This window comes from Oryx dammah, unplaced genomic scaffold, assembly GCF_014754425.2.
Source record: "Oryx dammah isolate SB20612 unplaced genomic scaffold, SCBI_Odam_1.1 HiC_scaffold_23, whole genome shotgun sequence".
Lineage (NCBI taxonomy): Eukaryota > Metazoa > Chordata > Mammalia > Artiodactyla > Bovidae > Oryx > Oryx dammah.
Genome location: NW_024070207.1, coordinates 91,044,557 through 91,065,317, shown reverse-complemented (window position 1 = coordinate 91,065,317; position 20,761 = coordinate 91,044,557). Strand labels below are relative to the sequence as shown.

Sequence of the window (20,761 nt, the reverse complement as noted above, 5' to 3'; positions counted from 1 at the left end):
TATGTTTTCTGGGCTCTAGTCCTCTCTCCATTCTAGACAGCACTACATAGCAACGGTTAATATTTTAATTGTTGAAATTCCCTGGTGGTCCAGTGGTTAGGAAGCAAGCTCTCAATGCCAAGGGCCCAGATCCGATCTCTGGTCGGGAAACTAAGATCCCACAAGCCATGTGGCATGGCCAAAAGAAAAGAAAAGAAAAATCTGTTCACTGTTACCCTGGGAGATAAGATGAATGACCAACGAAGTGCAGTTTGAAAGAGAGCCAGCCAGGCCTTGAATGTAGGGCACTTTTTTCCGGTAAGTCACTCCATGGCTGTCTTCCATAAGGAATGGTGCCAGGACAAGGTTCTGTGTCTGAAAGAGGTACTCTCTTTTCCTCTCCTGCCTCACACAGCTGCTCTGCCCTCTGGAGACTAGGGGTCCAGAGAGGGAAGCGGAGCTCCCACAAAGAAATTTCCAAGGAGTGCCGTAGCCTCCCAGTTGTCATACATTTTAGCCCACCTCAAAACAATACCAACAAAAGAGCTGTTTATTCTAGCACGTTGCAATAAAAGAGCACAGCTTCTCTAGCAGTCAAGTGACTTTTGGAGACCATTGGTTTTCCCCTCTGCCCCAGGAGAGTTAAGCTCATGTGCATTGTGTCATTGAAGGGAAATTACAAAATCAAAAGGTGCACACCCATGACCCTAGGGACTTAGAAAGCAGACTCTGCTATTGGACTGCCATCAAAACATTTTGTAACTGCTTCTCTCACTGTAAGATGTAAGAAAGAGCACCAGCCTCCCTGGCAAGGGCAGGTGCTCACAATGTAAAGATTATAGGAACATTGTACCCTATTCATCTCTGACCCCACTGGGCAAGAAAATACATAGATTGTTTGGGGAGTTTGCCGTCCCTTTTAATGTGCCAAAGAAAAGCAAGAAGTTGAGACAGAGGTTTCTGAAGACTACTGGTCAAGACCTATCTGACTGTAGATGAAAGAATATTGATGTTTTTCTTGCCCTGGGAATGAAATACTGTGGCATCCGCTGTTCTGGGCTTTCTTTAGCTTTATTAACAAGGATATGGGCTTCCCTGGTGGCTCAGATGGTAAAACGTCTCCACTTGCAATGTGGGAGACCTGGGTTCGATCCCTGGGTAAGGAAGATCCCCTGGAAGAGGGCATGGCAACCCACTCCAGTATTCTTGCCTGGAGAATCCCCAAAGACAGTGAAGCCTGGCAGGCTACAGTCCATGGGTCACAAGGAGTTGGACACAACTGAGTGACTAAGCACAGCACAGAAACAAGGACATGGATTGCAGAAGCCTTCTAGATGGTAATGGGTTTATTTATGTAGCTCCTGCAGTCCATGGGGTCCCAAAGAGTCGGGCACAACTGAACAACTAACACTTACACTTAGACAGTGATATTCTAATCTGTTTTATCTGGACAATTGCTTCCACCCTGTTCTTTCATTGAAGCTATATTGCCTCCACTCTGCTCTTTGCTCTAGGCAATGAAAGCCTTGAAGATAGGGATGCTGTAATTGCCCAGCACTGTGTGTGATAACTACTTGCCTTTGGAAACTAGAAAGGACCTTGTACTTTAGAACTGTGAAATGTTCCCACCCCAAAGCCAGGGTGTATAATTTCCCCAATAAAACACCAAAGAAAGTTGGATGATAATTGTCCATTCTTACAGTTAGATCAAAGAGGTTATTTCATTCGGGACTTGAGATTTGACAGACAGAGCCAACACTCACTGCCCTTTAGAAAAGGAACTGTGAAAAGCACCCAGGATCTAAAAGGCTTTCAGATAGATCATTTAGTCTTCTATCAGCTATTGGTGATTTTCACTGAAATACCACATACGATTGTTGCATAAACCTAAAATTTAACTAAAATCATTATTACTATGGCTTCCCAGGTGGTGCAGTGGTAAAGAACCTGCCTGCCAGTGCAAGAGATGTAAGAGATGTGGGTTTGATCCCTGGGTCGGGGGGATCCCCTGGAGGAGGGTATGAAACCCACTCATGTTCTTGCCAGAGGAGCCAGGTGGGCTACGGTCCACAGGGTCACAAAGAGTCAGACATGACTGAAGTGACTTAGCACCTAGCACCTTACCAGCAAGCCACAAGATAAAGTGTTAGTTAAATCAAGCAAAATCATGACTATATCTCCCAGAGTTCAATGGTTCAAATTTCTTAAACATTCCACAGCTTCCTCTGAAATACTGTTCTCTGGGTGAACACAAATGCATTTTATATCTTTGCTTCCCAGAATGATCTCAAATGACAACTCTAAAGGAATGGTCAATCAAATTGAGGAACAGTTTAATTGGGGGAGACGGAATTGAGGGAGAGGACAAAATTTCTGTCTTCGTCCCTTGCATTTTCAGTCTTGATCTACTTGTCTTTGTCTAGAACAACAACAAAAAAATACAATTTTAAAACTTTTCTTAAATGGAGAAATCACTCCATTGTCCTTTAGCTCATTTGGATTTTTTGGCAAGCTTTCTAATCATAGTATAGCTAAGGATTTCTTGTTACAATTCCATTCTTTAAAATATACATGCAATTATTGGAGAAGGAAATGGCAACCCACTCCAGTATTCTTGCCTGAAAAATCCCATGGACAGAGGAGCCTGGTGCGCTACAGTCCATGGGGTCGCAAGAGTTGGACACGACTTAGAGACTAAATCACCATTATTTTCCAAAAGAACTTACTATTTCCATCCTTTTCTTCTCATATGTTTTTAATATAATTCTCATGTCATAGAAAATTTATAATACTAAAGATTTTTTGTTTTTATACTTTATGAGTCAGTATATTTTGTACATTGTTACTAGCTTATAGAAATAATTTGTTCTTATATTGGTCTGATATCCAGCAATATTGATTATAGTAATTACTTCTCTGTGGATTCTCTTGCTTGACTGATAAAGATAATATCTCCAAATAAAAAAAAATACATGCAATTAATAATAGCATAATAAGTAGAATCACTGCAGATGGTGACTGCAGCCATGAAATTAAAAGACATTTACTCCTTGGAAGGAAAGTTATGACCAACCTAGATAGCATATTCAAAAGGAGAGACATTACTTTGCCAACAAAGGTCCGTCTAGTCAAGGCTATGGTTTTTCCTGTGGTCATGTATGGATGTGAGAGTTGAACTGTGAAGAAAGCTGAGCACCGAAGAATTGATGTTTTTGAACCGTGGTGTTGGAGAAGACTCTTGAAGAGTCCCTTGGATTGCAAGGAGATCCAACCAGTCCATTCTGAAGGAGATCAGCCCTGGGATTTCTTTGGAAAGAATGATGCTAAAGCTGAAACTCCAGTACTTTGGCCACCTCATGCGAAGAGTTGACTCATCGGAAAAGACTCTGATGCTGGGAAGGATTAGGGGCAGGAGGAGAAGGGGACGACAGAGGTTGAGATGGCTGGATGGCATCACTGACTCGATGGACATGAGTCTGAGTGAACTCCGGGAGTTGGTGATGGACAGGGAGGCCTGGCGTGCTGCGATTCATGGGGTTGCAAAGAGTCAGACACGACTGAGGGACTGAATTGAACTGAACTGAACTGGATAAGTAGAATCTACTTGATCAAAGGGAAGCAGACAGATCATAACTGAGTTTTACTGAGTCACTGAATTTGAGGACTGTGCTAGACTGGTTTCCCAGGAAGTCAACTTGGAGGTGGAGATTTGGGTTTAGGAGGTTCATCAGGAATTGCTCTGTGGCATGCTGCCTGGGCTTCCCAGGTGGCGCTAGTGGTAAAGAACCAGGCTGTCAATGCAGGAGATGCAAGAGATGCGGGTTCTGTCCCTGGGTTGGGAAGATCCCCTGGAGAAGGGAATGTCAACCCACTCCAGTATTCTTGCCTGGAGAATCCCATGGACAGAGGAGCCTGACAGGCTACAGTTCATAGGGTCGCACAGAGTTGGACATGACTGAAGTGACTGAGCACACAGACACATACTGCCTGTGGGGGAGGGAAGGAATCAGGATTGGCCAGAGGGAACGGTTGGGCTCCAGTGTTGTCCCAACAGAGGCCTCAAAGTAAGGATTGCCTTTCAGAAGTGTCTGCACTGGGTGTCTGCACTGTGCAGTAGGCTTTGGTACCCATTGCACTCTGGCATTCATTCTGAGAAGGAATGGGACCTTTCACCAAGCAGTTCTCTGCTGCAGAGTGTAATTGCTAGGGAGGGGTTTGGCTGTGAGCTGAGGGTAATGAGTGTTTGGTCCTGAAGAGGAATCTGGGTGGCCCACCATGGCATCCACTTCAGGCACTTTATTATTACTATTATTTTTTTTTGGCCATGCCTTTGGCATGTGGGATCTTAAATCCCTGACAGAGGATTGAACCCATGCCCCCTGCAGTGGAAGCTCGGAGTCCTAACTTCTGGACCACCAGGGAATTCCCAACAAGCACTTTTTGATATTTGTTTTTCCAGCTTTTATCAAGTAACTTGACAGATGGCAACAGTCATTACCAGGCTCATCATTTAACGCAACATTAATCCATCTACATAGTCAATTTCCCACTGTATGCCAAGAACTGTACTGAACTTTGGCTATAAAATATTGAGTAGGTAGTGATCTATTGTTTAGGAGCCCACCCCTGGCAGGGGTTTTGGACCCAGAAGCAGATGAGGACAGCTTGGCATTTGCTCTAGTATATGGAAATAATGGGAGAGTGTATTAGTGCTGAGTACAGTAAGTCCCCTACGTACATACCTTCAAGTTGTGAACTTTCAAAGATACAAACGTGGGTGCAAGCCAGCTGTTGTACTATACTCCTGCACTTTTCTAGGTACTGTACTGTAAGATTAAATGTGTTTATTTCTGTGTTTGTTTTTTATATATTATTTGTGTGAAAAATATTATAAGCCTGCTTCCCTTGTAGCTCAGTTGGTAAAGAATCTTCCTGCAGTGAGGGAGACCCAGGTTTGATCCCTGGGTTGGGAAGATCCCCTGGAGAAGGAAATGGCGACCCACTCCAGTATCCTTGCCTGGAAAATCTCATGGACAGAGGAGCCTGGTGGGCTGCAGTCCATGGGGTCGCAAAGAGTTAGGCACGTCTGAGTGACTAACACTTACTTACTTATTATTATTATTATCAGATTTATTATTATTATTAGAGTACAGTACTATATAACTGATTGTATTAGTTGGGTACCTAGGCTAACTATGTTGGACTTACGAAAAAATTGGATTTACAGATGCATTCTTAGAATAGAACTTGCTTGTATTTAGGGTATTACTGTAGATATAGGCAAGAACACTTTATTTTTTTTTTTTTTTTATTTTTTTTTTTTAATTTATTTATTTATTTTTAATTTTTACTTTACAATTCTGTATTGGTTTTGGCATAGATTGACATGAATCCACCACAGGTGTACATGCGTTCCCAAACATGAACCCCCCTCCCACCCCCCTCCCCACAACATCTCTCTGGGTCATCCCCGCGCGTCAGCCCCAAGCGTGTCATATCCTGCATCAGACATAGACTGGTATTTCGATTCTTACATGTTATTATACATGTTTCAATGCCATTCTCCCAAATCATCACACCCTCTCCCTCTCCCTCTGAGTCCAAAAGTCCGCTATACACATCTGTGTCTCTTTTGCTGTCCTGCATACAGGGTCATCATTGCCATCTTCCTAAATTCCATATATATGTGTTAGTATACTGTATTGGTGTTTTTCTTTCTGGCTCACTTCACTCTGTATAATCGGCTCCAGTTTCATCCATCTCATCAGAACTGATTCAAATGTATTCTTTTTAATGGCTGAGTAATACTCCATTGTGTATATGTACCACAGCTTTCTTATCCATTCATCTACTGATGGACATCTAGGTTGTTTCCATGTCCTAGCTATTATAAACAGTGCTGCGATGAACATTGGGGTACATGTGTTTCTTTCAATTCTGGTTTCCTCTGTGTGTATGCCCAACAGTGGGATTGCTGGGTCATAAGGCATTTCTATATGCAATTTTTTAAGGAATCTCCACACTGTTCTCCATAGTGGCTGTACTAGTTTGCACTCCCACCAACAGTGTAGGAGGGTTCCCTTCTCTCCACACCCTCTCCAGCATTTGTTGCTTGCAGATTTTTGGATCGCAGACATTCTGACTGGTGTGAAGTGGTACCTCATTGTGGTTTTGATTTGCATTTCTCTTATAATGAGTGATGTTGAGCATCTTTTCATGTGTTTGTTAGCCATCCGTATGTCTTCTTTGGAGAAATGTCTATTTAGTTCTTTGGCCCATTTTTTTATTGGGTCGTTTATTTTTCTGGAATTGAGCTGCAGGAGTTGCTTGTATATTTTTGAGATTAGTTGTTTGTCAGTTGCTTCATTTGCTATTATTTTCTCCCATTCGGAAGGCTGTCTTTTCACTTTGCTTATGTTTTCCTTTGTTGTGCAGAAGCTTTTAATTTTAATTAGATCCCATTTGTTTATTTTTGCTTTTATTTCCAGAATTCTGGGAGGTGGATCATAGAGGATCCTGCTGTGGTTTATGTCAGAGAGTGTTTTGCCTATGTTCTCCTCTAAGAGTTTTATAGTTTCTGGTCTTACATTTAGATCTTTAATCCATTTTGAGTTTATCTTTGAAGAGGCAACTCTTAAGATAAACCACTGTCACCTAATCATTCAAACGTAATTTCTCTCCCCAGCTTCATCCTCGCTCGAAAAGCTGACCGCCTTGCTAAAGTGCATAAAGATATAAGGTAAGAATTTACATCTGAAACATGTAAAAGGTTAGCTTTATATTGTGCTTGTTGCACTAACAACAGTATAATAACATTATGAAAAATGCAATAATTTGTTAATCTCAAAATCCCAACAAATCAACCTTTTTGTATTTTGCTAGCCTCCCTTTTGACTCACTCCTGCCCACGTGCATATATTAATTTAGTTTTACATCTCTGTGTTTGTTTTACAGGGGTTGAGAGGTAGGGTTTCTCAGTAAGATGGATGGAGAAAAATCATAAAAAAAATGTTAGCTCTGAATAAAGCTTAAGAGGCCAAAGTCCCAATGACCTTTATTCCATCTCCAAGGTTCTCCAACATGTACTTTTTTCTGAAAAGCAGAACTCCGTACATAGGTGGTCAAACCTATTGCACATTTGTCAGCAAGGTGATGTCTTGGCTTTTTAATATACCATGTAGGTTTGTCATAACTTCCCTTACAAGGTGCAAGCATCTTTTAATTTCATGGCTGCAGTCACCATCCACAGTGATTTTGGAGTCCAAGAAAATAAAATCTGTCACTACTTCCACTTTTTCCCCTTCTATTTGTCATGAAGTGGTGGGACCAAATGCCATGGTCTTAGTTTTTTGAATGTTGAGTTTCAAGTCAGCTTTTTCACTCTCCTCTTTCACCCTCACCAAGAGGCTCTTTAGTTCCTCTTCATTTTCTGCCATTAGAGTGGTATCATCTGCATATCTGAGGGTGTTGATGTTTCCGCTGGCAGTTTTGGTTCCAGCTTGGGATTCATCCAGTCCAGCATATAAGTACTCTGCATATAAGTTAAATAAACAGGGTGACAGTACACAGCCTTATCATACTCCTTTCCCAATTTGGAACCAGTCCATTGTTCCATGTCTGGTTCTAACTGTTGCTTCTTGTCCTACACACAGGATTCTCAGGAGACAGGTAAGGTGGTCTGATATTCCCATCTCGTTAAGAATTTTCCACAGTTTGTTGTAATCCACATAGTCAAAGGCTTTAGTGGAGTCAATGAAGCAGATGTTTTTCTGGAATTCCCTTGCTTTCTCTATGATCCAGCAGATGTTGGCAATTTGATCTCTGGTTCCTCTGCCTTTTCTAAATCCAGCTTGTACATCTGGAAATTCTCAGTTCATGTACTGCTGAAGACTAGCTTGAAGGGTTTTGAGCATAACCTTAGTAGCATGTGAAATGAGTGCAATTGTATGGTAGTTTGAACATTCTTTGGCATTACCCTTCTTTGGGATTGGAATGAAAAATGACTTTTTCCAGGCCTGTGGTCACTACTATTTTCCAAATTTGCTGGCATATTAAGTGCAGCACTTTAACAGCATCATCTTTTAGGATCTGAAATAGCTCAGCTGGAATTCCATTACCTCCACTAGCTTTGTTCATGGCAATGCTTCCTAAAGCCCACTTGACTTCACACTCCAGGATGTCTGGCTCTAGTTGAGTGACCACATCATCATGGTTATCTGGGCCATTAAGGCCTTTTTTGTATAATTCTTCTGTGTATTCTTACCACCTATTCTTAATCTCTTCTGCTTCAGTTAGGTCCTTACAATTTCTGTCCTTTATCTTGCCCATTCTTGCATGAAATGTTCCCTTGATGTCTCCAGTTTTCTTGAAGAGATACCTAGTCTTTCCCATTCTGTTGTTTTCCTCTATTTTTGAATTGTTCATTTAAGAAGACCGTATCTCTCCTTGTTATTCTCTGGAACTCTGCGTTCAGTTGGCTATATCTTTCCCTTTCTCGCTTGCCTTTCACTTTTCTTCTTTCCTCAGCTATTTGTAAAGCCTCCAGAGACAACCACTTTGCCTTCTTGCATTTCTTTTTCTTGGGGGTGGATTTGGTTACTGCCTCCTGTCCAATGTTACAAACTTCTATCCATAGTTGTTCAGGCACTTTCTCTACTGGATCTAACCCCTTGAATCTATTCATAACCTCCTTGTATAATTGATTTAGATCACATCTGAATGGCCTAGTGGTTTTTCCTAGTTTCTTCAATTTAAGTCTGAATTTTGCAATAAGGAGTTCATGATCTGAGCCATAGTCAGATCTGGTCTTGTTTTTGCTGACTGTATAGAGCTTCTCCATCTTTGGCTGCAAAGAATATAATTAATCTGATTACATCTGGTGATGTCCATGCATAGAGTCATCTCTTGTATTGGTGGAAAAGGGTGTTTGCTATAACCAGTGTGTTCTCTTGACAAAACTCTGTTAGCCTTTGCTCTGCTTCATCTTGTACTCCAAAGGCCAAACTTGCCTGTTACTCCAGGTATCTCTTGACTTCCTACTTTTGCATTCCAACCCCCACATGATGAAAAAGGCATCTTTTTCTGGTGTTAGTTCTAGAAGGTCATGTAGGTCTTCATGGAACTATTCCTTTTTCAGCATTACTGCTTGGGTCATAGACTTACTGTGATTAGATTACTGTGATGTTGAATGGTTTGCCTTGGAAATGAACTAAGATCATTCTGTCGTTTTTGAGATTGCACTCAAGTACTACATTTCAGACTCTTTTGTTGACTATGAGGGCTACTCCGTTTCTTTGAAGGGATTCTTGCCCACAGTAGTTGATTGGTTGATGGTCATCTGAATTAAATTTGCCCATTCCTATCCATTTTTAGTTCACTGATTCTTAAGATGTTGATGTTCACTCTTGCCATCTCCTGCTTGACCACATCCAATTTACCTTGATTCATGCACCTAACATTCCAGGTTCCTATGTAATATTGTTCTTTACAGCATCGGACTTTAGTTTCACCACCAGATACATCCACAGCTGAGCATCATTTCTGCTTTGGCCCAGCTGCTTCTTTCATTCTTTCTGGAGATATTAGTAACTGCCCTCTACTCTTCCCCAGTAGCATATTGGACACCTTCCAACCTGGCGGGGGGGCTCATCTTCTGGTGTCATATCTTTCTGTCTTTTCATACTATTCATGGGGTTCTCACAGTCAAAATACTGGAGTGATTTGCCATTCCCTCCTCCAGTGGACCACATTTCTCAAAACTCTTCACTATGACCCTTCCATCTTGGGTGGCCCTGCACGATATGGCTGATAGCTTCATTGAGTTATGCAAACCCTTTCATTACGACAGGGATAACCCTAAATCCTTTGTTAGCTTTTGAAGAGGGTGTGCATGCAAATATATACTTCTGTCTGCATTTGATTTAAAAATTAAGCAGCAAATCAACCAGCAAACCTTGCTTTGAGAGTTACTTTGATGACTTTGCAAGTTAGGGAAAGGCCGCAGACGTTCCCACATTTGCACATGAGTTTGTTTATTTGAGCAATCATGAGATTTGATGTCAGGAAAGGGGAACTATTTTAGTGTCTGCCTACTCACTCAATAGAGGAAGAAGTTGGGGGTCTGGCGATGGGGAATGATTTGTTCAAGGCTCCATAGCCAGCTTGTGACAAAGTCACGAATAGCATCTAATGTGTATTTTTTTTCATTATGTCATACTAAGCTTGACATTTTCTTTTGGATTTCCTGCCTTCTCTCCTTATTAATAGTAAAATAAATACCAGCCTGGATGTAGACATTTGGTTTTGATTCCACATAGTGGCTAAACTTCTCAAAAGTTTTTATAAGGCAAAACCACTTAGAATTCTGAATGTCATTGACTGAAGTAATAGTTCCCAGAACGAACTGCGTCAACATTTCCCAAAGGATGTTTGGAAAATATATTTTTTTCTGAGGCTGATAGATTATGATTTGGTAGGTTAGGGGTGGGGCCTGAGTATTTGCATATTTTAACAAGCCTTTTGAGTAATTATGATGAGCAGCCAGGTTTAGAAACAAGTAGGTATGTCCAACTTGTACAATGACTTCTTTTGTACATCATTAAAGTATGTTCTGTTATTTTTAGAGCCCAGCTAAGCAACCAGTGCATTGTTGTACCATCCTTATCTTATATAACTTTTCTAAAATTTTTTTATATTAATGGGAGGAAGGGATGGAGAAGATAATTTCCTATGTGTTCATTAGAACTAATCATTGACTCATTTAATAATGTGAAATACAGTCAATAATGACAAATTTCTATGATAACTGGTTTACTGTTCTTGAATGAAAAGTTAACTATAGAGTAGTTTGATTACATTTTAGAGTTCACTCTGTTTTAACAAAGATGTTATTACATGTACCTAAAGTAAGTGAAGCATTGTTAAGTTTTCAGGATAATGATTGTCAGTATTTTTGTTTTCTTATTGACTCAAAATGTCAGAATTATTTCTTGTAACACTCATGTGAAGTAGGTAAGAACCAGTCATATCATAGAGTAGAAAAGAGGGTACCACACTGGACTGAGGATGGATTTTGATTCAGTAAATTTTTATTGAGCACTTACTACAGGTGGGATGCTCAGGAGAGTAGACCCTTGACCCTGCCATTAATGAGCTGAGTGATGTTACGCTAGTCTCTTGAGCATACTGAGCTTCAGTCTCCTCATGTCTGAAATGAATGGCTTTTATTACACAGAGAGAGACAGATAGGTACACAGTAGTCTTGAGACTTCTTCCAGTTCTGCCTTTCCTTTATCATTATTGAGCTGTAGTATGAACAGCTCCTTGAAGGACAGTGAATCTTGCCTGTGTGTACTGGAACTTAAATAGCTATCTAATGATGTGTGACATCACCTCAGAAGTGGCATTTGTCTCTCCCTTAAAACCTTCCATGGTAAAGTGGTGTCAGTAAACAACATTTATCATTCCACATCATTCCACCTCCTTCTCTTGATTTACTACTATATAGCCACGAGCTGGAAACTCTAGGAGTTGTATAAATCATGTAAGTGTGAGCATTCAGATAAATGTATAAAGTTACACTTTGTTCAACATTATTCAGAGAAATTGGGAACACCTGTGAAATTGGGAACACTTGTTTTCTATTGTAACTGGCAACATGAAATTGGCATCTTTTAAAATTGATTTTTAATAACTATAACCTTCCCTTACCTCCTTCCTTCCCCCTAATATTATTTTTGTCTCTTTAGCTTTTAATGCTTATCTTATATATTTGAATTAAACCCTTTACCACATTTTTTTCCAGTCATTTATTAGTGTATAAGAAAGTATTTTGGAGCACTTTCAATATTTAACCTATATAAAGACTAAAAAAGATAAATACCTAAAGTGTATAACCAGATCAGTGTTAACCTGTTTAAACAATTTCTAAAACAGAACTATTCATTTCCAAAATGGGTAATTTTAGTAAATTAGAGCTTTTAAACTTTACCAAGAGTGATTGTGAGTTTAAAATCTGTTTCAAGAAGTGCTTAGATAGGGAATTCACTGGCAGTCCAGTGGTTAGGACTCAATGCTTTAACTTCTGGTTCAATCCCTGGTTGGGGAACTAAGATCCTGCAGGCCAAATGGCATGGCCAAATAAAAATAAATAAATAAAATGGTAAATTTGTTTTAACAAAGAAGTGCTTAGATGAATAAAACTATTGATTTTTAAGATATAGTATGTGCCATGTTCTGTGCTGGTCATTTGCACAATGAGTTATGAGGGTGGTCAGAGACTGTTTTAAGGTAATATCACATCACACATCATGCCCACTGCCCCTCCATGCCCTTAGGACCCAGTACTGTGTCCACAGACCATTCTGTCAAGTGACAGATTACTATCCTGGAATGACCATAAGCCTCTCCTAGTATAGCATGTGTTATGTTATATTTTAAAGATTAAATGAGCTTTATATGTTGGTAGATATTTAAAACATAAACATAGGATAGTTAAAAGACACCATCATACTTACTATAGACTTATAAAAGGGATTACTTTAGAATTTTACATATTTCCAAATAGTGACTTAGAATCAATTCCTAAAACTGAATTTAATTCAATCTCATTTTCTCCATTTTAGTCTTGATTAGATATGGTAGTAGGTAGTGTAAGAGGCAAAACTGTAAAAGAGAACAAACAGTCGGTTGAATCTTCAAAGCACATAACTGTGTCAGGAAAAAGAGAGTTAATTTGAGGGCAGAGATTCAAGGAACTGGTCATTTAGTGTAGTGACTGAAGGCCATTGATTTTAATTTTTCACTTAATAAATCTTGTTCATTGCAAGAACCCTGGAACTCACTGTGTTTATTCCATACTCATCAGTCATTACTTCCTTCACATTCTTTGGTTCTTTTTTTTTTTTTATAGAAAAAGGAAAATCTGTGAACTGTACGCCAAAGTGCTAGGATCTCAAGAAGCTTTACATGTAAGAAATCCCCGTCTTTAATCCCTAGCAGGTTCTGCTCTGTTTGCTCTGAGTGGTAAAGCAAAGCAGATTCTGGTTTCCTGACAGTCTTATGAAGAGAGTATAAAGGGACATGCTTACTGGAGGATTAACTTCAGCAGTCACAAAGGGCCATTAAAACGCTGCTGTCGGTGCATGCAATTTCTGATGCAACAGTTCCTTGGGCTGTTTAAATGTTCGCTGAATAACTGGCAGCCAGTAGTAATGAGATGCAGAAGCTGCAGGTATTATCTCCAGGGTGACTGAGATCAGTCCCTGGAACAGAGGCCCTGCTTTCTTGTTAGTGTCAGCTGATCACTGCCAAACAAAATCCCAGCTATATCATTATTTGTTGATGCAGGCACAGTAGTATATACTTGATAAGATAGACTGAATCTGGACTCTCTGCCTGGTCAAAGTCATACTAATTTTTTTTCCATCTGCAGACTCAATTTACACTTCATTCAGAAATTTCGGTGCCCTCCATCTACCACTGAAAGCAATTAAGAGAATGAAATTCTTTTTAAAGACCCAAGCAGAGAGTGGGGGGCTCTTCCAGGGGATTTTCTCTGAACTGTTGGAAGACTAAAGCTGCGTTAGGGAAATCAGAGAAAGTCCTCTCACATCCCTTGGAAAACATTTTTCATCTTCAACTGTCCTCTTTTTAATAGGATTCCCATCATTCACATTGCCAGCTGAGAGAAGTGGTTCTGAAAAAAGCCTTTTTCTTAGACACTATGCTTTCCTTCTACCTTCTCCCTTCTACCCCCACCCCTTTTTTAGCAGTAATACCCTGGTAGATGGGGAAGTAAGGTCTGTTATTTAAAGAATGCAGAGATTTGAGCAGACCCTTCCAGAACCTGATTGTTGATAGAGTCTTAAAGACTTCAGAATCCACATAGACATACCCTCTCTTCCAGATATTGGAATACTTCCTGTCTCTCCTAGGCAAGAGGTTGAGAAAGTCAAAGTATATGTGTTTTGTCTGTTGGTACCTCACAAAAGGCCATTACTTGGTGCTGTCATGTTTCCTCTTCAGTTAGAAAAACAGGAACTACTTTAAAAAAATAAACTTTAAACTTTTTGTTACAGTAAAGCACATAAGAGCCTTTATTGTTGACTGGCAGCATTTCAGCTTTGTCTTCCCTTTGAAATTTTCTCCCCACTGAACTGCAGCCGGTGCACTATGAAGAGAAGAACTGGTGTCAGGAGCAGTACTCTGGAGGCTGCTACACTGCCTACTTCCCCCCAGGGATCATGACTCAATATGGAAGGTACTACCCAAACACGACACCAATAGACATCAGACGTGCGCCAAGCTTAAAGCTAGATAAGCCAAGCTCAGGGGGATTTTAGAAACAGGAATCAGCATTCCTATATGTAATGTCCCTGAGAGTTTGTATATTCTAGGTGTCCATAGGAAAAGAAGTATGTCTATACATAGAACAGTACCTGGCAGCACATAGAACAATTGCAGAGCACTGGTGAGGAATTCAGGGGTCACTGGTATATGTGAGAATCCTACAAGCTGCAGTGTCCTCCAAGGGGCCTTCTTGAGCTCAACTAAACATTTAGTCTTGCACAACTACCCTAGGCTCCTGGGCACCAATCTACAGAGAAGGACATGGGCTAAAGATGTCTTGCCAGCATCAGACATCATGGGGAAGCATCTCACTGTGTATGGCTAAGGTGTGAGCAGTTGACATGTGCACAAGATGGGAGAATTCACCTTAGCTTAGAAACCCCTTAACTCACAAGAGCTTTTGTGTCTTAAAACAGCCTCATAGGCAGTGTCTAGGATCCCCACAAAGGACATGCCCAGTTACAAGAGGCAGCATGCTCAAGAAAGCCCAGATATTTCCCAGATATTTACACTCTTTCCAGATATTTGCAATTTATGAGTTTTCCCAGCCTAGATACAAGTTACCAGTGAGGGGTGGAGGACAGCCATTTTTACCATAAGCAGCAGTTGCTTGGTAACATATATGGCCTTATGCCTTCATCAGGTTTCTAGAGGAACAGACCTAAAATGTTAACTCAAGGTCATGTGTGTCCATAGAGAAGGAAGAAGGGTTAATCCTTTCCTTATATGAGCTTTTCATTTGTTTTTCTTAATTGAATTATTAATTATGCAATGATTTTAGTTTAATAGACACATGTAGTATTTCAGTGAAAGTCATCAATATCTGATGTAAGATTAAACAATTCATGGGAAACCCTATTTAGATCTTGGGTGCTTTTTACAATTCCTTTTCCAAAGGGCAGTTAGTGTTGGCTATTTCTGTCAAATCTCAAGGCGAGAATGAATAGCCTTTGTTAGTGATAACAGTATGATGAAGTGGAGTGGTTCTGGAATCAAAGTAGAAGTCTAGGAGATGGGGCTAAGATCAGGGATAGATGAAGCCAAGGATTCCTAAGTTGGAAAAAGGCATGACAGCAGGTTGAGGTGATGTCCTTTGGGGTGGAGGTACACGGTTTAGGAGATTTCATGCAAGTGGCTGTAAGAATCAAAGCCAACAAGGTAGGAGGGGACAGTGGCTCATTCAGCCCAGCCTTTCCGTGGTTCTTTACACCAAGACCTCTTTGTAAGAAAAAGCCCATTTCACTACCCTCAGCCAGTCTCTGGATACATCCATAGAAGCTAATTGTACAGAGGTTTGTTTTTTTTTTTTTTAATTGTAGTTGATTTACTATGTTGTGTTAATTTCTGCCATACAGAAAAGTGACTCAGTTATGCATTTTACACATTCTTTTTTATATTTGTTTCCAGTATGGTTTATCCCAGGACATTGAGTATAGCTCCCTGAGCTATATACAATAGGGCCTTGTTGTCCATCCATTCTATATGTAACAGTTTGCATCTACTAACCCCAAACTCCCAGAGGTTGTTTTTGAAGAAGGTAGACACATAATCCTTTGGATCTCTCCTTTGCTAGAAATGAGTTCCTCTTTCTGTCTTCCCACTCACCACCATTGTTCTTCCCGGCAGTCAGATGAGGTCTCATGAAGAACACACCCCTTACTGTAAGTAGCAGAATGGACTGCAGATAGGAGACATGCAGCAAATGAATCTGAGTGTGGACTTAATGTATGTTCTTACATTTTAATTCTAGCTAGCTAGAAAAAGGTCTCATTACCTTTAGCGATTGATGATCTCATATCCTGATTCTCTCTGGCTTGAAAGCTCAGATCCTTTGGTGCAGACCCAGGAAACAAGGAGGAGCCTTTCACCTTCGGCTGAGTTGCCATGGGAGTTTTGGAAACAATTTGGGCTTCCTTGTTTTCTGTGGGGTTTTAGGTGAGGGCCACGATTGGCTCATTTACCCTCAGTGCCTTCCCAGGTAACTGCGTGACCTCTCTGTTCCCTTGAAGGGTGATTCGCCAACCTGTAGGCAGGATTTACTTTGCTGGCACGGAGACTGCCACACAATGGAGTGGTTACATGGAAGGAGCAGTAGAGGCCGGTGAACGAGCAGCTAGAGAGGTAAGACAGGAAGCCGAATGGCTCTCCCTCTTGAGTCCACTGACATAGTTGTCATCTGGTCTTTCCAGATTGCGCCACTGATCATCTATCTATTAATAGATGTCCACTTCTCTGCCCCTCACGCCACTCATGAGGCTCATCTGTGGCCAGCAGGGCCTTGAATCTGTCGAAAGTACAGAACCTCATAATACCATGGCCACTTTCTTTCAAGTCTTTTCTTTTTCTTTTTTTTTTTTTTTACCTTTTTCTTTTTTGCTTCTTTCAGGTTTTGAATGCTTTGGGGAAGCTGGCTGCCAAAGATATCTGGATCCAAGAACCTGAAGCTGAAGTAAGTTTGGAAGCTCCATCTCTATAGACCAGGAATCGCATATAAAAATCTCAACTTCTAGCCTCTGATGTCTTTGTAGATGCCACTCTCCAGGGCAGATCCAGACACTGATTTTACAGATATATTTTACCACTCCTTATTCCTGCAAGAGTTTTTTTTTTTTTTTTTTGCTAATAATCTATGTTCATTCATCCAGGATGTTCCAGCTGTAGAGATCACCCCCAGCTTCTGGGAGAGAAACCTGCCTTCTGTACCAGGCCTGCTGAAGATCGTTGGGTTTTCCACATCGATGACTGCCCTGTGGTTTGTGATGTACAGATTCGGGCTGCTAAGCCGATCCTGAAGTTTTGGCTTCATGCTCTCTGCTTAGCCTTCCCTGGTATCATCAAAAGCAAATTGCTGACCCATAGAACAGCTGTGCCATCAGATCATCTTTAAGTGAACCGATTTAACCCCTCAGTTTAATCTCAGTGTATGACCTCCTTAATTTCCAGAAGATCAAGCTCCATCTTGTGATTTGTCTGTAGACCAGCTCATGTTGATTGGTAGAAAAATAACCTTGTGATCAATTTTTTAACATCAAGAAGTTAAAGTTGACATGCTCATGAGAAACAGTTTCTGTGTCCTGTTTTTCTCCCCTTTAACATAAAATACCTGATGATCACAGGAATGAAGCATTTAACTTTCTCTCTGTAGAGGTTGAGTAGATTAAGGCCCAGCCTGTGACTGTCCTTCAAAGTCCTTAGCAAAGGATAAAGTGTAGGCCCAGAGACTCGAAGCTTCCTGGGTGAGCAGCCCCCACTTTGGATAAGTGGAGGTAGGGTTCAGGCCCTCAGACCACAACATCTTGTGGGCGGCTGTCTCAGGGATCTCCTGACCACTTCTAATTCCTGTGAAGTTTCTAGACACTGGTAGCTCAGACCGCAGAGAATCTGCCTGCAATGTAGGAGACCCAGGTTTGATCCCTAGGTCAGGAAGATCCCCTTGAGGAGAGCATGGCAACCTACTCTAGTATTCTTGCCTGGAGAATTCCATGGACAGAGGAGCCTGGCGACTAACACTAAAACTAAACTAAACTTCTAGACATCTAGTCTTCATGCTAATTTGTCTGCATTTTCCTCTTTTTCTTAAAGAGGACAGTGTTTACCAAGGGATGTTTAAATTGATTTGCTGTGACTGGTATGTAGCTCCCTAGATGAGCAAATGGTAGCAAGACTATCCCCCAAGAGGGCTCCCTGTTTCGCTCCTCGTGAGACCGACTGCAGTAGGCTTCTTCGCATCCTCCTGGAAGGTGGCTAGACGTTACTTGGCCCATTGTCCTTGATAACATTCTGCCAATTCCAAGGAAGCAGTATTTTCCTTTCTTCAGGTAGACCCTTCTGAAGGCCCCTAGTGGCAGATTTTTTTTTTCTACAGCCATAATAAAATCAGGCAGATCTGTTAACTTAAGTATGTTTTTTACATGGTTTGTTATTGTTGTTTACTGGCTCAGTTGTGTCTAACTCTTTGTGACCCCATGAACTGTAGCCTGCTAGGCTCCTCTGTCCATGGGATTTTCCAGGCAAGAATACTGGAGTGGGTTGCCGTTTCCTTCTCCAGGGGATATTTCTGACCCAGGGATCAAATCTCTGTCTCCTGCATTGCAGGCAGATTCTTTACCACTGTGCCACCAGGGAAGCACTTCCACATGGTTACTTTTGAGTAATACCACCATGCCAGTTTCTCTCAAATAAGTACTGAAATGCACATGACAAATTTCTGATTGTTATTTCATGAGACTAATCAAGCACAGAAGGGAAATTAGGGCTCTTGTTATAACCTCACTTGCTTTCATTATTAAGATTTATAAAAGACATGGAATTGAATGATTTTATATATGAAGACTAAGTTTATCTTAGGAGAAATGTGAGTTCAGAATAGTGCTCACCTCTTATCTTTCCCATTTTAAAAACTGTTGGAGGAGTTCCCTGGTGGTCCAGAGGTTAAGACTCTGTGCTTTCACTGCCAGGTCCAGGGTTTGATCCCTGGTTGCAGAACTAAGATCCTACAAGCTGCCCCATGTGGCAAAACAAACAAACAAACAAAAAAACTGTCAGATTTTTTTAAAAAACTCAAAAGTTTCAGCCATAAAGTGTATACACACACACACACACACATATATGAAAATCAACACAGATGTGATCAAATAAAGCAGTCGAGAAGATTCAGAAGATTCTGTGGACTCAGCTACCCAGGTGGTAGATACCCAGTAATATCCTGCATCATTGATGAATGAGGCATTTCATTTTAAATGAAGTTTCTAGCTAGCTGAAGCTTGTTCTTTGTGTGCCAAAATATTTAAATCAACTAAAATTTTGATGGAGTCACTTCCACACATTTAGTATATAAGCTAGATTCAAATTCCTTTTTTAGAATTAATCCTGTCAACCATCCTGTCTCTGGATTATTTTATACTTTTATAATAGAGTATGCAATTTTTAATAGAGTGTTACCATTTTTAATAGCGTGATACCATCATCTTTGCCCCTGTACTAAATGCCGCACGGTTGTTTCAAAGCTGATGAGTCTACTGCTGCTTCTATCTTCTCCCATATTCAGTATTCATGTCACATCCTTATTTCTATCACCTCCCAGTAACTCTTAATCTAATCTGCTGTCTATTTTTTTTATCGAATAGGAATTAAAGATTGCCAGAGGAACCAACCCAAGTTTATTATATAATTAACCTTATTGTAAATCTAAAAGTACATCCTGAGAGCAAAGAGCAGGATTTTCTGCCAGTCTATACCTTGCAATTGAAAAGCATTTTAGCTAAGTTGAGAGTTTTGGTATTGTCTTGGATATGCCCTAATACGTAAGAACTTGCTGCATTTTATACCAAAGTGCTTTGAGAAATCACATCCCTGATCTATTTCAGTTATTTCTGTTTGCTTACTGATTAACTTGGTTCTGACACACCTCTGGGGAAATGCTGACAAATTTAACTGGCAACAGCTGTAACAGTCATCAAGTTGTTAACATAGTTAACATGTCTCGAATGTCAAAGGACTCTCAGAATATGGGATTTACCCTCTTCTCAAACTTTTAGCAAACCCATTAATTCATCCTAATTAGATCAACCCTGTTAAGCTACAGATTATTAACAATGAGTGCCAGCCCAGCGGTGCCTATGGGTGAAATGGCAGCTGCGAACGTCCCCATACACAGGAGGTGATCCAGTCCCGAGATGCCACAGGTCTTCTCTTCCACCCCTCTCAAGTCAGTTTAAGCAGCTGATCAAGCCTGGCCCTGTTCAGTCACCTGCTTCACAGTGCTGAAGGCTGTCAGCCTCACTCAGTAGTAAGGTTAAGAATGAGATTTGAGAAGTTAACCTTCTTGTCACAGCTTTTAAGGACGTATATCAGCCTGAAGACACAGTATGGAAGGATTGTGAACCATGTTTAGTCTGTGAACTTGGTGCCTACTGTTCTGTCTGAAATGTGCCCCAGTGTTATATGTGTGTATGTATTGACACTGAAGTACAGTTTTGCCTGTCTGGTATTGTTTTGTTTGTTAATAAAGTGCACTATCACCTCTGATTCAGACCTGGCTCCTCTATTTAGGTGATGGCTTGAAGGTTAAATGGCTTCTTATAGCAGGAGGTTACAATGAGGTGTCGTCCATGAAGGATGGGCTTAAAAAGCCACCTGGTATGGACTCCAAATTCTCAAAGTTCAGTTTGAGTTGGATTTTTTCAAGGTTTCCTGGAAGCTGATTAAACGCTAGAATATTATCTGCCCAACTGGGCCACAAAAGATGTGGAGTTTGATCAGAGCTTTTTCACTTAATTAGCTTATGATTCCTTGAACAAATGCCTTGGTTCTCTGCCTCAGTCTCCCCATCTGGAAAAGGGTGGGTTGACCTTGATGGTTCTCAAGGATTCTTTTTGTGGCAACATTATGTGATTTATGCATTTGTTGCCAGAATTCTGTGCTTGCCTATCTA

The 20,761-nt window shown here is 40.7% G+C and overlaps 1 protein-coding gene across 1 annotated transcript in view; it reads left to right on the top strand.

Annotated features, from left to right (window-relative positions):
* The window catches only part of MAOA (monoamine oxidase A), an 84,998-nt gene extending 64,643 nt beyond the window's left edge, over positions 1 to 20,355 (top strand). Inside the window, exons 10-15 of the mRNA XM_040266150.1 lie at positions 6,665 to 6,718; positions 12,890 to 12,947; positions 14,142 to 14,239; positions 16,338 to 16,449; positions 16,715 to 16,777; positions 16,974 to 20,355. Coding sequence (XP_040122084.1) covers positions 6,665 to 6,718; positions 12,890 to 12,947; positions 14,142 to 14,239; positions 16,338 to 16,449; positions 16,715 to 16,777; positions 16,974 to 17,120 — 532 coding nt within the window. The 3' untranslated portion in view covers positions 17,121 to 20,355. The remainder of the gene's footprint in view (positions 1 to 6,664; positions 6,719 to 12,889; positions 12,948 to 14,141; positions 14,240 to 16,337; positions 16,450 to 16,714; positions 16,778 to 16,973) is intronic.
* Positions 20,356 to 20,761: the final 406 nt, after the last annotated feature.